This window comes from Thecamonas trahens (assembly GCF_000142905.1).
Source record: "Thecamonas trahens ATCC 50062 unplaced genomic scaffold supercont1.47, whole genome shotgun sequence".
NCBI classification, from domain to species: domain Eukaryota; order Apusomonadida; family Apusomonadidae; genus Thecamonas; species Thecamonas trahens.
The window spans coordinates 160,723-176,302 of NW_013657633.1; the positions used below are offsets into that span (position 1 = coordinate 160,723).

The 15,580-nt window shown below is 65.0% G+C and overlaps 5 protein-coding genes across 5 annotated transcripts in view; 2 read left to right on the top strand and 3 right to left on the bottom strand.

Annotated features, from left to right (window-relative positions):
* AMSG_09264 (activating signal cointegrator 1) overlaps positions 1 to 2,049 on the top strand; it is a gene marked incomplete at its 5' end in the record, with an annotated part of 2,841 nt that extends 792 nt beyond the window's left edge. The window contains one exon of the mRNA XM_013899201.1: positions 160 to 2,049. Coding sequence (XP_013754655.1) covers positions 160 to 2,009 — 1,850 coding nt within the window. The 3' untranslated portion in view covers positions 2,010 to 2,049. The remainder of the gene's footprint in view (positions 1 to 159) is intronic.
* Positions 2,050 to 2,071: 22 nt separating this feature from the next.
* Positions 2,072 to 4,558, bottom strand: AMSG_09265 (uncharacterized protein; the record flags this gene model as incomplete). The annotated part of the gene is made up of 2 exons (XM_013899202.1): positions 2,072 to 4,256; positions 4,470 to 4,558. 2 exons carry the CDS (start codon positions 4,556 to 4,558, stop codon positions 2,072 to 2,074), a joined length of 2,274 nt encoding a protein of 757 aa, XP_013754656.1.
* A 501-nt stretch (positions 4,559 to 5,059) lies between these two features.
* AMSG_09266 (uncharacterized protein) lies at positions 5,060 to 5,293 on the bottom strand (the record flags this gene model as incomplete). Its single annotated transcript, XM_013899203.1, has 2 exons — positions 5,060 to 5,218; positions 5,267 to 5,293. The coding sequence occupies 2 exons, from the start codon at positions 5,291 to 5,293 to the stop codon at positions 5,060 to 5,062; spliced, it is 186 nt and encodes a 61-aa protein (XP_013754657.1).
* A 501-nt stretch (positions 5,294 to 5,794) lies between these two features.
* On the top strand, positions 5,795 to 8,544 carry AMSG_09267 (uncharacterized protein; the record flags this gene model as incomplete). Its single annotated transcript, XM_013899204.1, has 2 exons — positions 5,795 to 7,935; positions 7,965 to 8,544. The coding sequence occupies 2 exons, from the start codon at positions 5,795 to 5,797 to the stop codon at positions 8,236 to 8,238; spliced, it is 2,415 nt and encodes an 804-aa protein (XP_013754658.1). The 3' UTR covers positions 8,239 to 8,544.
* On the bottom strand, positions 8,262 to 15,251 carry AMSG_09268 (AGC/MAST protein kinase; the record flags this gene model as incomplete). Its single annotated transcript, XM_013899205.1, has 4 exons — positions 8,262 to 10,760; positions 10,805 to 11,131; positions 11,203 to 11,994; positions 12,027 to 15,251. 4 exons carry the CDS (start codon positions 15,249 to 15,251, stop codon positions 8,262 to 8,264), a joined length of 6,843 nt encoding a protein of 2,280 aa, XP_013754659.1.
* Positions 15,252 to 15,580: the final 329 nt, after the last annotated feature.

Below are 15,580 nucleotides of genomic sequence, written 5' to 3' on the forward strand. Positions count from 1 at the left end.
CCAACCCCCCAAACCATTCCATTCGATTCGAATCATATGCCAGTCGCCAAGCCAGTCACCCTCCCCTCCCCTCCCCTCCACCCCCCCTCCCCCCGGAAAAACCCTCCCCCCTCCTGCCCACCTCACCCTCTCCAACAGCTGGCATGCCACGTCGCGGAGGTAAACGGAGCAAGCTCAAGGTGATCAATCCCAAGAAGCGGACCAAGGCGAGCGTGCTGGACAATGACGAGCTCTCGACGACTCCGCTAAGCGACTGGCTGCCGTCGGCTCTGGCAGACTTGCTGGGCTTTGATCCTGGGCCAGAGCTCCCTGGCTACCTGGCCGAGTTTAGCGACAAAGAGGCCATTGCTGCTTATCTGGCTGCTCTTATTGACGTCTCACCCTCCGATCCGCGCATCGATGCCTTTGCAAACAGCCTCATGGCCCGTATCACCATCAAGTCCGCTGCATCGTCGTCGGCTGACCATGCGCCCGCGGGTGGCAACCCGGCGCAGAGTGGCGGGGTGGCTGCGGGTGGCGAGATGGCTGCGAGTGGCGAGATGGCTGCACGTACCGACGCAGCTGCACGTACCGACAAGCCGCAAGCGGCGACAACGCTGAGTCTTGACTCAAAGAACGCAGCATCGTCGCAGTACAGCAGGAAGAAGGGCTCAGTCCGTGGTGGGCTCGAGCTGCTGCGGCAGCTGCCAGCGCATTTGCGGACGGCGTCGGGCGCGTGCGGATGCCAGGCCCGGGTCCACGGACTTCTTGCCAACTGTCTCAAGTGCGGCAAGATCGTATGCGAGGCCGAGGGCTGGGGCCCGTGCGCACACTGCGGCGAGGCCGTCGGCTCGCGCGGGCAGATCAAGCGCGACTCGAACAAGGTGCGTCGAAGGGTGGCCCGGGCTGAGGCTGAGCGCGCCGAAGCGCTCAAGGCTGCTCAGGCCCGGACGGCCAAGCTGCTCCAGCAAGAGCGCGAGTACGCGGTCCGCAACAAGATCATCGACGACCAGGCCGACTACTTCCAAACCTCCAACGTGTGGCTCTCGCCGGCTGAGCGCGCCGCAGTGACCAAGCGTGCTGCGGCGGTCGAGGATGCCAAGATTGAGGCCCGCGACCGGACCAAGATGCGGACCACCATCACCTTTGACCTCGCTGGGCGCAGGGTCCTGGTCACCAACCCGGGCGCGTCGGCGCGGGTCCCGGCAGCCGAGAGTGAGATCCACGACCCGCGCGCGCTGCGGCCGGTTGAGGAGACTGCGCCGCACGGCAACGTTGAGCTCCTCTCGTACGCTGGTACATACCGCAACCCAACACTCTCCAGGCCACCACCCATGTTTGTGGCTCCCGACTACCGCGACAAGCTCAAGGCCGCCGCACGCGACGCCGTCGCTGAACAGCAACGCGCTCGGCGACATGGCGTCCTGCAGCACGACGACTACTTTCCCATTCCCATGGTGGCCGGCAACCCGAACCTGCTCCCGCCGCCGGTCGAGCCCGAAGAGGCGGCCAAGGCTGCCGCCATCGCCGCCGCCAACTCGCCATTTGCGCGCACCAAGGCCGAAAAGGACCGCGGCATGGCGCTCTCGATGCACCAGCCGTGGGCCTCGCTCCTTGTCGCCGGCATCAAGCGGGTGGAGGGCCGGACGTGGCGCTCAGACTTTCGCGGGCGGCTCTGGATCGCCTCAACTGTCCGCGAGCCGACCGACGAAGACATCGCCGAGGTCGAGGGCCAGTACGTCGGTTCGACCGACATTCCGTTTCCGGCCTCGTACCCGACCGCAGCCCTCCTCGGTTGCGTCACCGTCACCGACGTTCTCTCCCACGACGAGTACGTGGCGTCGGCGTCCGACGAGGTGCGCGAAGACAACTCGTCGCCGTATGTCTTTGTGTGCGCCAACCCGCGCCTCCTCACCGTCCCAATCGCCATCTCGGGCGACCACAAGATCTGGAAGCTCGACGCGCACTCACACGCCGCCGCCCTGGCCAATCTTGAAGACGACGACGGCGACGGCGGGAGTGACGACTGAGCTACTGGGCAATGCGATGCATAAAGGTACATTTAGAGCATGGATGGGCAAGGTTCGGAACATCAGAACAGGCTCCGAGCAAGGCCGTCATCGGCGCCCTCGGTCGCGACCGGCGTGGCGGTCTTGCTCGCGAGCCGGGCCGAGCGGCGCGAGGGCGTGACCGGCTCTTCAGCCGCAGCCGACCGTGACCGCGACCGCGTCGTCCGCGAACGCGTCTGTGACCGCGACCGTGTCTGCGACCGCGATCGCGTCTGTGACCGCGACCGCGACCGCGGGCGCGACGACGGCGAGTCAACGTCGCTGTCGACCGCCTCATCATCATCGGCCGCCTCGCCGTTGTGTGCGTGCTGGTCGGCGTCGCTACCCACCGGCACGACACGGGTCTGCGACCGCGACCGTGACCGCGTAACACGCGCGGGCGGCAGCGAGGGCTTGGCCTCAGCCTCCTCGGCCTCCTCGGCCTCGTCAGCCGCGTCGGCCTCGTCGCTGAGCGGAGCCATGACCGGCGCTGGCGAGCCCTTGGCAAAGAGCGGCGAGACGACGTTGTACTCTTTGACCTCGGTGAGGGTGCGGGCAAAGGAGACGGCCTTCTTGCTTGTGGTCACCGCCCGATGGTGCCGCTTGGTCATCGGCGTCACGGTGCCGGCCACCGGTAGGTCACCGACCTCCAGATTGGGGTTGGGCGCGTACGCGTAGCCAGTGTCGGCAAGCGTGGCCGACGTGACTGGGCGCTTGTGGGCCGACTTTGTGGCGCGAGTCGAGCGGCGCGCGGGGGTGAGGACCATGCCGTCGCCGAGATGCGAGGGGGCACGGACCGGCGTCATGATCACAACCGAGGTACGTGCCGTTGCGTCGGGGGAGGAAAAGCCAACACCGCCAGTCGCCCGCTCAGAGCGCGGCTGATGCCGCTTGATGGCTGCCGTCAGCGGCGAGTCATCGCCGGCGCCGGCAGCCTCGGCCCGACGCGCAGCCGCCGTGCTGGGCGTCTGCGGCTTCTTGGTCAGCGAAGCGTGGAACGACCGGGAGAGGACTAGGGCTGGTGGCGAGGCAAGCGGATCCGACTCGGCCTCGTCAAGCGCGGCCGGTGCAGGCAGCGCGTCGGGCGACGGCGGAAGCGCTGTCGCGGCCTCGAGCTCGGCCATCGACTCGGCAACCTCGATCGTGTCCGCGGCAATCTGCGAAATAGCCTGTGCAAGCTTGGTAAACTTGCGCGGAGTGACCGGCATCGACATGGTTGTCGACGCCGTCGCCGCCGCGAGCTTGGCCTGGTGGGCGCGCCCGCAGAATGCCTGCAGTCCAGCCTGAAGCTCGGCGTCGGGCTTGGCACACGCCTCGAGCGCGGCCTCGTACGTTGCAATGACCGCGTCGTACGAGCCACGCGCCTCGTGCAGCTTGGCGTACTGGATCCAGTACCGCGCCTCGCCGTGAAGCGAGCTCGAGATCTCGTCCTGGAACAGCCGCAGCGCCGCGTCGTAGTCGCCGTTCTTAGTCGCCGTCATGGCGTTGGCCAAAAGCTTGTCGTCCGACAGCGGGCCGACGTGCATGATGACTGCATCCTTCTTGTGCAGAGGCGCAAAGCCACGGTGCTTACCGACCGAGTTGGTAACGTCCGACAGCGCGCGCTTCACCACCGATCCGCCTGGCTGGGTCGGGCCGCGACGCTGGGGCGTCGACTCGCTGGACGCAGAAGTTGCAGTCACAGCAGCCACAGCCGCAGCTGCAGGAGGCGCGGGCGCAGGCGATAGCGCAGGCGTGGGGGCCGAGGCAGGCGTGGCCTCTGCCGCCGGCTTGGTAGAGAGCTCGTCCGCAAAGGTCGGGATGTGCATGCGAGAGGGGGTCGGCGGCGCACGAGCGACTGGAGCAGCACGCGCCGCCGGGGCACGAGTAGCCGGGCGCGCCGGCTTGCGCGACATGCCAAAGGTAGTTGGCACATGGCCAGCGGGGGCGAGGTCATCGGCAGCAGGCGCCCGCTTGTTGCGGCGCGCCTCGCGCGGCTGCGAGATGCGAGCGCCAAGCGAGCGGCTGGCATCAAAGACCGGCTGGCGCATGGGCGTGACAGCGCCGGCGACCAAGCCACCATTACGATCAGCGAGCGGCGAGAGGGCGGCAGCGGGCGCCTTTCTTGCCGATTTGGTCGCCTGCAGGCCACCACCGCCAGCCCGCCTCTGCTTCTTGGCAGACTCGGTAAGCGCCTTGAGCGCTTCTGTTCGCTTCCGCAGCTCGTTTGTCCGCTTCATGCGCGCCTTACTGTGGCCACCAGACCATGAGGCGTACCATGAACGGGGGGGGGGGAGGGGGGGGGGGCGAGCGGGCGAAGGAGCAAAAGTTTGAATGAATTTGGGTGAGGAATACGGCGCCAAAACAGGGGAGCATACAGGCGGGTGTATCCAGAGGGATAGGAAAGATGGGGGAGAGTAGAGGTACACAAGGGAACAGTGGGAGTGTGTACATGATACATACCGCTTCTCGGCCTCCTCGGCCTTCTTCTTCGCTCGGGCCAGCTTCCACTGCTCGAGCTGCTCCCGGCGGGAGAGTGCCGCCGTCTCCATGGTCGTTTGATCAAGTCGAGTGGTGTGTGTGGACAGAATACGGGGGGGGGGTTGCAGGCGGCACAAGGGACAGTCATAGCAATTCCAGAAAAGGCTGGCTGGCCCAATGTTGAACGGACAATTCCTGCTGTACATGTTGGACAACACGGTTGTTCGACATTGAGACGACGATGTGTTGAACGATGTCAATCAACTCGGTTGGATCAGCATCTCCCAGCTGTTTGGAGGCCAACAATAGCGCCGTGTTGACCGTAAGGCTCATGCCCGTCAGGCCTCATGCCCATCACAGCTCATCCCAGCTAGGGCCGGCATCGTCCCCAACCACGGGGTAGGACCAAACCTGCACCAGAAAGGTCTCCATCGTCAACGTGTATGGATTCTGGGAGTTGGGCGGCGAGTGTTTATCGATCGCCACGCCAATGACGAGTGTGGGCGTGATCACAGGGACAGACCGCGAGCATGAGGAGTGTGGAAGGGATAAGGGTGGAGATAGGGGGGATGCTACTGTTTGAACAAGATCTGGGTCCCGTGCTGCGTAGTCGGCAGCCAGCGGCCGTCCTCAAACTGGACCCAGCCTGGATGGTCATCCGACTCCTTGCCCTTGAGCAGAGCGCCATTCCGCGGCCAGTCCGCGTCAGACGAAGTAGCCGACATCTCGGGCTTGGTGCGGTAGAACATACCCGTGCATCCGTTTGCAGACGCGTCCACCTTCCATGTCTCCATTCCGTCGGCCATGATGCTGATCCTGGTCCTGGTCCTGGTCCTGATCCTGGTGCTGCCTGTCGGTCTGCCCACCGCCCACTCCCACACACACCACACCAAACCCCGCACATACACACACACCACACACACACCACACACACACCAAGCACAACCGCATGCACGTACATCCGTCAGTCGGTAGCCAGAGCGCGCCTCCTTCCTCCACCCCCCACGTCCTGCGCACGCTCCCTCGACAACCACCACACACACACACACACACACACACACACACACACACACACACACATGCATGCATGTACTACCTCCCCCCCCCCCTGCCCCTTCCCTCCCTTCCACATACCAAGACAAGAGATAGCGAACACCCATGTCCGTCTGACGCCATCACCCCAGTCGGCGACCAGCGCCAGGTCTTGACGGCTTTTTCCTGTTTGGTGACATGTTCACCGCAAACACGACCGCGATCGCGATCAGGCACCTCCCCACCACGCCTCACACACCCTCACCCAGTCCACCATGGGCAACAAGACCCTGTTCCAGCTGCTCATCTTCCTCCGCCATCCATATGCAATATCCACCGAGACCGTGGCCTCGGTAGCCTTGCCTCCGCTCACATACTCGGCCAACGGCTACCGGGCGGTGACAAGGCTGGGTGGGCGGAGCGTGTCGTGGTGGGCCGTCGACGCCGTCCTCACCGCCCACGCGCCGGTAATCGTCTACGCAGCGTATCTGTACTCGGACGACTTTGTGGTCCTGGACGAGCTCCATCTTCCTCTGCTCCATGCTGATGCACCGGCCTGCTACGCCTATGATGCCCTCGCTCTCGTTCCCTCGCCGGCCTGCTCCTCACCGAACGCCCTTCGCACCGCTGCCGTCGCTGCTGCTCCTCCTCACGCTTCGCCGCTGGCATGGGAGACCATCCACGCTGATGACGGCAGCTGGCGGCTAGTGTGTGCCTGCCCAAACCATGGCGCTGGCTGGTACCGCGTCCGCTCGGGCCACACCGACGACGTGGTGGTCTCGATTGCTCCGCCCGCTCTGGCCCTGCTCTCGCTCGATCCCGACGAGTCTGTCCCCGACGACGTACACCTCCACGCCTATGCGCTCATGGCCACAGGCTTGGTGGCCCGTGTCGAGCTTGTTTATCGCAACACTCCGGTCGTCGTCTCGGTCCCACATCTTGCGCCAGACGGCGCGCTCCGCGTCGTTCTCCACAATGCATCGACATGGCGCAACCTGGCCAATGCCGAGGCCGCCCTCCCCTACGCCCGCCTCTCCGCCAAGCTCGCCCTCGAGATCCCGCTCTTTAATCTCCCACTCCGCTCACATGACTTTGTCGACTGGTGCCATCGCCCGAAGAGGCCCGCTTGTCTCCCCTCACTTGCTCACCTCGCAGCCGCGGCCGCCGTGCCGAACCTGGCAAGCTTTCCCGACGCACAGCTCGCCGCGGCGCCTCTCGAGGTCCGCGCCGTTCTCCTTGATCACGCCGTACAGTTTATGGCCGAACTTGGAGCTGCCTTTGGCCCGCTTGTCCTCTCGCCGCGCGCACTCCTCGCCGTTCTGGTCAGCCTCGCGCCGCCGAACCAGTTCTCGCTCGCGTACTGGGCCTGGCTCCCCGCAGCCATTCCTCGAGCGCAGATCTTGCACACCTATCTGTTTGACGTGCTCGGCATTGGCATGCCTAATAGGCCAGCATCGCTGAAAGTGCTCTCCCTGGCCGGCGGCGAGCCTGTTGTCCCGCGTGATGACAGTGCCATTGCCGCCGGCGACGCCGCCTGGGCCTATCCGCTCGGCGAGTCATCGGAGCTGGCCGACGTCATGCCGTCAGGCGTCTCGCCGTTCAGCGGCGCCTCGTCGTGTGCGCTGAGCCTCGATGACGTCGTTTCCCAGGCCATGGCCGTCTCGGACCTTTGCTCGCCGCTGGCCACCCTTGGCCTTGTCTCACTCGACCTCTCGCACTGCACCGATGTGAGCGGTGCGACGCTCGCGGCAGTCGTCGGCGAGGTGGTTTGCGGCGGTGTGCTCCGCAGCCTTGCCATTGCCGGTTGCGTCCATCTCTCGCTTGACGAGCTGGCGGCGCTCCTTGACGCTGCCAGCACGGCCGAGTTGACCAGCCTCGACGTGTCGGCCCTGTCGCCCGAGCTCCAAGCCACGGCCTGCACGACTGTTTGCCGCAGCATGACCTCGCTGCAGCAACTGGCTCTCCGCGAGTACACTGCACTCCCGCCCGGCGCTGCAGCCGATTTGGGGGCTGCCTTTGACACTGTCTCTGGCTTTGACCTCAACATCAGCGGCTCGTCCAGCCTTAATCTGCTTGATCTCGGCTCGCCGGTGCCATGGGGTGTAGTCCGCGCCAGTGGCACCGCCCCCATAGACCTTGCCGACCTGCTCGACGTCTTGTCCGCCGCAACCGTCATCTCCGTGAGTGTCTCCGGATGTGCCCGCGCACTGAGCGCGCCACGGCCGGCTCCCCTCACCGACCTCGATCTTTGCAGCTGCTACCATGAGCTGATGTCGGAGATGGAAGGCGAGGTCATGCTCGATGCCCTGATTCCGCTCCTCACTTCTTCTCTGCTCTCTCTCCACCTCCCGTCATGGGCACCGGTCGACGATGCGTTTCTGGCAGCCCTCAGCGAGTCTGCAACATCACTGGCTGCGTTCACTGCCCACAACGTCGGGCGGCAAGTGGCGCTGCCGTCGCCGAGTGGATGGACCGGGCCCACGCTCTAGCTTCGGTCTGTCTTCACGGGCTCAAGGGTGATGACCAAGGCGGCGCGCTGGCCGAGGTTCTGGACGCAGTCCGCGGATTCGACGCCGACCGTGCAAGCGTGGGGCGAGCGCTGGAGTCTGTTGTCCTCCGTGTCGGCTCGGCGGACGATGTGGTTCTTCCGCCCGATGCACTGGGCGGCACCGAGGTCGACGGCTTGGACGCGGTGCGGTGCGTGGTGATCCGAGTGTGAGAGGAGAGCAGGTGTCTTTAGCTTTAGTTCGAGGGATTTGTGGACGCGCCCGAGTCGCGGCGGAGCCTGTCCATGGTGCTGGCTTCGCGACGGAGTCGGGCGATGGAGTGCTCTGAGGCACCCGAGTCGCGGCGGCCACGGTCACTGGCGTCGTCTTCCATGGCAGTGACCTGTTTGAGCTGGCGCTCAGAGAGGTCGTTGAGAGCGGCGACTGAGATGTAGGTGTACGTTCCCCATGCGTGCTTGGTGTTGAGCGAGTCAAGCTCCTTCTCGACATCATCGTCGCCGGTAAAGGTAATGAGCGAGGTCTTGCCCTCGAGCAAGCGGGTCAGCTCGTCCTCGTCCTCGTCCGGAGCCGGCCCAGCGCCGCCGTCGTGCGAGTCGCCGAATTCGGCGGTGATGTCGGCGGCCGGATCGGCGCCAGTCGCACCGCGGTCGTACGAGTAGTCAACGTCCGGGTTGGGCACAAACGGGCCGTCGCGGTCGAGGAGGTCGTCCCAGTCAATGTCGCGGAAGAACGGGTGGCTTTTGACCTCGGACGCCGAGTGCCGCCCCAGCCGCTTCCGCGGGTCGATGGTGAGCAGCTTGGAGATGAGGTCCTTGGCCTCCTCCGAGATCTCCTCGGGCACGTCAGGCCACACGATGCGCCGCTCGATGATGTTCTCAAAGATGTCTAGCGGCGTCTCGTCGTTGAATGGCGGGACGCCGGTGAGCATCTCAAAAAGGATAACTCCGAGCGCCCACCAGTCGACCCGCTCGTCGTGCGAGCCATGCATGATAATCTCCGGTGCGAGGTAGTCCGGCGTACCCACAAACGAGTGCTTCTTCTGCGCACCGCGCTTGAATGACATCGAGGCAAAGCGAGTCGCCGAGCCGTCGTTGGGAACGACAACCGGCGCGCAGCCGCCGACCGCGCCCGCGGCAGCGCTCGACGTCCCGCCAGACGAAACATCCGCCGACGAGTGCCCCGCAGAGATTGGCCGGGCGAGGAGTATCGACTGCTGGTCGCGGTAGGTGTCTGACAGCTTGAGCCGCCCGGATGAGCGCTCGTTGGAATCGGACGGCGCGGCGCCGGTCTGGATCCGCCGCGGTGCCGTTTGTGGGATTGGCGGTCGCGAGTACGAGTCCGAGCCGCCCTTGTAGTACTTGCTGCTGCGCTGCGGCGTCCGCGGCGTGACCGGCACCGACGGTGAAATCGGCGTGGTCGGCGACGTCACGTCGGCAACATCGATAATGCCGCGGGCCTGGGTTGACGACGCAAGACCAAACGAGGTCGACGACGAGAGCGACTCGGACGACGATGACGATGACGAGTCGCGATGGCCGTCAGGTCGGACAACCGTGGGAATGGCGTTGAGCGGGCCTGAGCCGTTCAGCGAACCAATTTCGGTATCCTCGTCGATGAGGTCGAGCGCCATTGGCCCTAGCGACGACGAGTTGTTCGACGCTACCGAGTGGGTTGAGTTGCGCCGCATCCGCATCCGCATCGCTGGTGGAACTGCCGCTGACGGCGAGACGTTCCGCATGTTCGGGTCCGGCGTCTCACCGAGTGACATGTTGACCGCCGAGTACGATGACGACATGATCGACGGTGAGAGCTCCGACGCGCCGCGCCGCCGCCGGATGCCGTGCGGGCTCGGCCTTGGCGGGCGTGGGCTCGCCTGGGCTGCCTGTGGCGACCGCTGCGGCGATTGTTGCGGTGAGCGTTGCGGCGACATCGACCGCGACCGCGCGGGCGTGCTCGAGCCGGACGACCGCGACGACCGCGACGACCGCGACGAACGCATCGCCCGCGGTGACGACCGCGATGCCTGTGATGACCGCGTTGCCACCAGCTGTGCTCGCGGGCCAGCAGCCACCTCCTGCACCACAATCGAGAGCCCTGACGGCTGCAGCATGCCCACGCCTCTGGCATCTTTGCTGGTGCTCCTGCGCTTGCCGCTCTTGCCCTTACCCTTACCCTTGCTCTTGCCCTTGCCCTTGCCCTTGCCCTTGCCCTTGCCCTTGCCATTGCCATTGCCCACAGCACTGCCGCCCGACTCGTCCGAACCGGCAAACAACACACGCGCAGCCGACGACGGTGTGGTCTGGGCTGGCGACGGGCGCCCGCTCGGTGTCTTGCTGTCTGCGTACCGCGAGCCGTGGTGGACCGTCCGCGGCGAGTCGCCGCAGTCGGCCTCGCCCGGAAGCACAATGGTGCCGTCGGGCGTGACATGAACGCGAGCGACCGAGCCCGAAAGCGAGCCCGAGTTGCTGAGAGCAATCGGTGGCGGCACCGACGGCTGAAGACGCTTGTCGGGAACCGGCGATGGTGACAGGTTTGGCGCCGAGGGGGAGGCCATGGTACATATGGTGAGGCCGTACTTGTCATCGGTAGAAACTTCAACGCCGCCGTGCGAGTTGGTGAGCAGTGGGCTTGGGACAAGGACGGGCACAGGCGTGACCACACCCGAGCTAGCGGCAGCAAATGAGCCGTCTGACGCCGGGTTGTCCGAGTACACAGTTGCGCGAGCGCGCCGCTTCTTTTTTCCCGTTTGACAAGCTTGGCGATTGATCGCTGAAGCACGTCAACGTCAGAAGGCGCCTCATCCGAGTAGGCAGAGCCGTCAAAACGGGACACGGCAGTCGACGACGTCGACATGTCGGCAGCAACGACAACACCGGCGTGTCCGTTGTCCTCTGGGTGGGGTGATGAGATCGAGCCATACGACGACGACGATGGCGACGATGGCGACGATGACGACAATGACAACGACAATGACGATGAGGACGACGACGACGGCGGCAGCGGCGGCAAAGTTGATGATGCTGACAAGCTCGAAGAGCTCGAAGAGCTCAAACCGGTCGGGTCGACAGGCACAAAGCTCGACAAGTTGGTAGCAGAGCCCGAAGTCTCGTGGATGACCATCATGTCAGTGGCCGACGAGTTCGGCGTGTTGGAGGTAGCCGGGTGCGGGGTGTAACGGCAGCAGCAGCAGCCGCGGCCTCCTTGAGGGACGGCGTGCCGGCCGAGCGAGTCCGGTTGGCGACAGGCGAGCCGCTTATGGATACCAGCGACGAGTTAAGACACTCTTCCGACGGCGACGAGGCAAGGGCAGCGCGACGGTCAGCGATGGATCCGGCCGGCGACGACGGAGTCGGACTTTCGCCTCCAAAGAGAGAGACAGCGTCGGTGGCAACGGTGGCGGCGCTGGACGGCAGCGACTCTCCCGCCGCATGCTCGGCGACGGTATCGAGGCGGGTAGACGACGAGGAGGGCGCAAACGAAGAGACGATAGAAAAGCTGGGTGACGCGCCGGTAGCCGAGTGGCGGAGTGCCGAGGTCGGGCGGGACATGTGGGTTGAGGACTTGGGCGCGGCCGAGGCCGGTGCGAGGCGGGGGTGGCGGTGGCGGTGGCGGTGGCGGCGCGAGGCCGACTTTGTGTTGTGGGCGCGTGAGGTGCGGTCGAGAATACCCATGGTGGAAAGGCCAAAGTCAGTGAGCTTAATGTGTCCTTGCTCCGAGATGAGCAGGTTGTCAGGCTTGAGGTCACGGTGGATGATGCCCTTGGAGTGGAGGTACTCGAGGGCAAGAATGACTTCAGCGGCGTAGATTTTGGCGTGCAGCTCGTCAAAGTACTTGAGGTCTTTGAGGAGGGCAGCCACGTCACCGCCAGGCATAAAGTCCATGACAAGGTAGAGGTTGCGGGCCGACTCGAAGGAAAAGTACAGGCGGAGGATGTGCGGATTATTGATCTTGGCGAGGATGGTCTGCTCCTGGATGACGTGCTTGAGCTGGTTTTGCGAACCATGTCGGCCTTGCGGAGGACTTTGAGCGCAAACTGGTCGCCTGTGCTCTTCTTCTTGACCAGAAGCACGCGGCCGTAGGCGCCGCGAGAGATGGGACGCACAAGCGTAAAGTCGGAGATCTTGGGTAGACGGGCTTTTTTGCGCCGCTTGAGCGAGTCAAACCGCCGGTCAGCGAGGACGGTGGCCGACATCGAGACGGCGCGGGTAGACCCGAGAGCGCGGGCGCCAAGCGGGGCAAGGCGAGGCGACGGTGCGTTGTTAACCTCGTCAGAGACAGCAGTGTCTCTGCCGAGGTACAGGGAGGCCTTGCCGCGGTCTGTGGCAGCGCCGACGGGTGAGTCGCGCGACGCCGCGGCGTCCTGTAATGGGTGCGTCGGTGAGTCGTGACGAACAGTCGAGGTAGCGCCCTTGCGCGGCGAGCCGAGCGGCGAGACGTCTGCAGCGGTATCTCCCGAGAGCGAGGAGCACTTGTGCAAAAGGCCTGCGCCTGGGGAGTCGTGCGATGACAACGGCGACGCAGGCGTGCCTGGCCGCGATCGGAGCGGGCTGCTTGTTGCGGCGAGCGGCTCGGCGGGAAAGGCAGACGAGGCTGGGTGCCCGTCGCCGACCGGCGAGTTACCTGCGGCCGGCGAGAACAGGTCCGGCCCGCCCATGCTTGCTTCGTGCGAGGCAAACGCTGCCGGGTCGGCCGACCCGTACTCGTCGTACTCGTCGAGAAGGAGCTGCGGCTCGGCGGCCTGGGCGCGCTCAAGGTTGGTCACCTTGGTCATAATGGTCCGATGGAGGGCAACAAGGAGCTCCTGTAGATTGTGGGCGAGGTCCTCGTCGGCGACAATGATGAGGCGCTGGAGGGCAGATATGCGCTCCTTAGCAGCAAGACAAGCGTTGATGTCGAGCGAGTCAACAGCAGCATTGACGTGCTTGATGACAATGTTGAGGACCTTGGTCGAGACGGCAGCATCAGGATTAGTCTTGGAAAACGAGACGGCGGCCAGTGCTCCGGCGAGGTGCAGCAGCTGCTGGTCGCACACCGAGGTCTCCATCTCGGCCTCTGCAAGCTCGCGGCAGGCTGTGGTGTGGTCGCGAAACTCGGAAGCGAGAACAGTCATCTCGCAAATGCGACAGAGGACAGTGTTGGTGAGGCGTTCCGATTCGGTCAGCTCGGAAGAAAAAGCCTCAACAGCGGCGGCGGTGGTGGGGCCAGAGTCGGCCAGCTCGGTCGCCGTCTTGGACAAGTCGCCGAGCTCGTCCGAGCCGAGCTCGTCAAAGTTGGATGAGCCCGTAAACGAGCGGTGCGAGGTCGAGAGCTCGCCCATGTCACTGGGGTCAGCCTGGGGTGGCTGGCGACGCGGGAGGATTTCGCCGAGGAGCGACTGCAAACGAGCGCGCTTGGCCTCATAGTTGCGCATCGAAACTGCATGAAGGAGCTCAGACTTGAGCGGCGAGACTTGCATGAGTGCTGACGCCGGGTGCTCAAGGTCGAGCTCGGGGCCAGTGGCCACGGCCTGCGGCGACGATCCACCATCGGGTGAGGGTGGCGGGCCAATGGACGAGTCCGACGACGAAACCTTGCCCGACGGCGACGTGAGCGCAAGCGGCGACGGCCGGTGTGGTGATGCCGGGTCCGGCATGGAGAGATGCGAGGTCGATGCAAGGTCGTAGGCGATCGCGCCCGAGCCAGAACGCCGCATGGAGAGCGCCGGCTCGGTCTCAAGAACGAGCTCCTGGACGCGCGAGATAATCGACGACGGCGCGGGAGACGGTGGCGGCGGCGAGAGCGCCGGTGTCGCTTCCGACGTGAGCGAGAGCGAGGTCGACCTGCTGCGCGACGAGCTGTGCGAGAAGAGATGGCGCGGCAAGGCTTTGGGCGGCGGCGGCGGTGCCGGTGTCGAGGTCGGAGCCGGCGCAGGCGCGGCTGCCGGCGAGACCGGCGGCGACATGTCGAGCTGGAACAGTGTCGGCGACGAGGTCGGCGATGAGGCCGAAAACGAGCCGTCATCCTCAACGTCAGCGCGAGGCGGCGAAGCGACAATGGCGACGGTAGCAGGGCTGGACGTGCGGCCAAGGGCGGGGCTGATCGAGGCGGCCGAGGTTCTCCGCGAGCGCTCGACGACGGAGGAGTAGGGCGACGAGGCCGGCGAGGTACGTAGCGAGTTGGTGGTCGAGGGTGACGATGTGTGGGTAGAGTCGACGCGCGCTAACGAGGCAAACGAAGTGAGCGAAGTGAGAGAGTCGACGGCGGCGACGGCAGTGACAAGCTCGCTCTGGACCTGGCGGCTCGACGGGTTGGCAAAGAGCTCGAGCGCGGACGAGAGCGAGCGCGCAGCCATGGAGAGGGTAAGGAGGAGGTCAAGCACATAGTCGCACCAGGGCCAGGATGGCAGCCAGGCTTGCTGAAGAGTATAGACCTGATCGACGAGGGCGGCGAGGCCCGGTGGGGTAAACATGCCTTCTGCAGTGAGGTCAACTAGCTCGCAGACAATGTTGTGCAGGATGGCGAGCGAGTAGAGGAACTGCGGGACGGTGCAGCCGTTCGACCAGGCTACAAGCGGGAGCGAGCGGGTGGTCTGGGGGGAAGCACCGAGCGGGAAGAGCAGAAAGTCGTCAAGAATGGGCCGATAGAGGGCCTTGGAGCGCTCAAAAACTGTGACCTGAGCCTCGAGGGTGGGCAAAGATTCAAATGATGAGGCGCGGATGAGGGTGACATCGGCGTCGGCAATCCTGGGCCCGGGTGAGACGAGGGCGGTCTTTGCAAGGCGGATGCGTGGCGAGACTAGGGCTTCGAGCTCATTGTCGCGGAAGGAGGCCGACGGAAAGGCAACAGCATCCTGGCCGTCGCGGATCATGCGGCGCGGGGTGGTGGACGGATGCGGGAAAGACGAGGCCGACGAGGGGCCGGAGACTCCCTCGTTTCCGGCATTGGGCACCATGTACAGCGCCAGCTCCTCACGGGGGAAGACGATGCCGCCCGTAGATGACGAGTCCGAGTCCGAGCCGGAGCGCGGCGAGGCGCCTGTAGCGTCGACGCGATAGTGACCGGCGGTCGAGCCAGTTCCTGTGCATGTCGATCCGTAGCCAGTCTCTGAGTGCTCCTCATACTCGTACTCGTAGACGTAGTCTGGGTCATTCGCCGATTGCGGGAGCGAGAGGGTAGCCATGGCCAGCAGGCGGGAGCCGTCACCACCGCTACCACCATGACCTGTCACCTCTGCGCGAGACTCCATGACACGTCCTGTCTCCGGCAGCAGTACACTTGCAGAAGACGATGCCGGTGGTGGTGGTGGTGGTGGTGATGATGATGATGTTGGTCTCTCTCCATAGGTAGACATGGAGCAGAGAGGGTGAGAAGAGGAGGGGGCTTTGGCCCCAGCAGGCGAAATGTTCCCCCTCACGGGAAGAGGTGGGGGAGGTTAAGGAGAGGCTACCAATGGAGCCTCAAGGGGAGAGGAGGGGGGGGGGGCGAAGAGGAGGAGAGGGGGAGAGGGGAAGGGGTGGGGGGGGGGGGGGGAGGAGGGGAGGGGTGGAGGTGGGTGGCGACGCAAGGTCGCGCCAC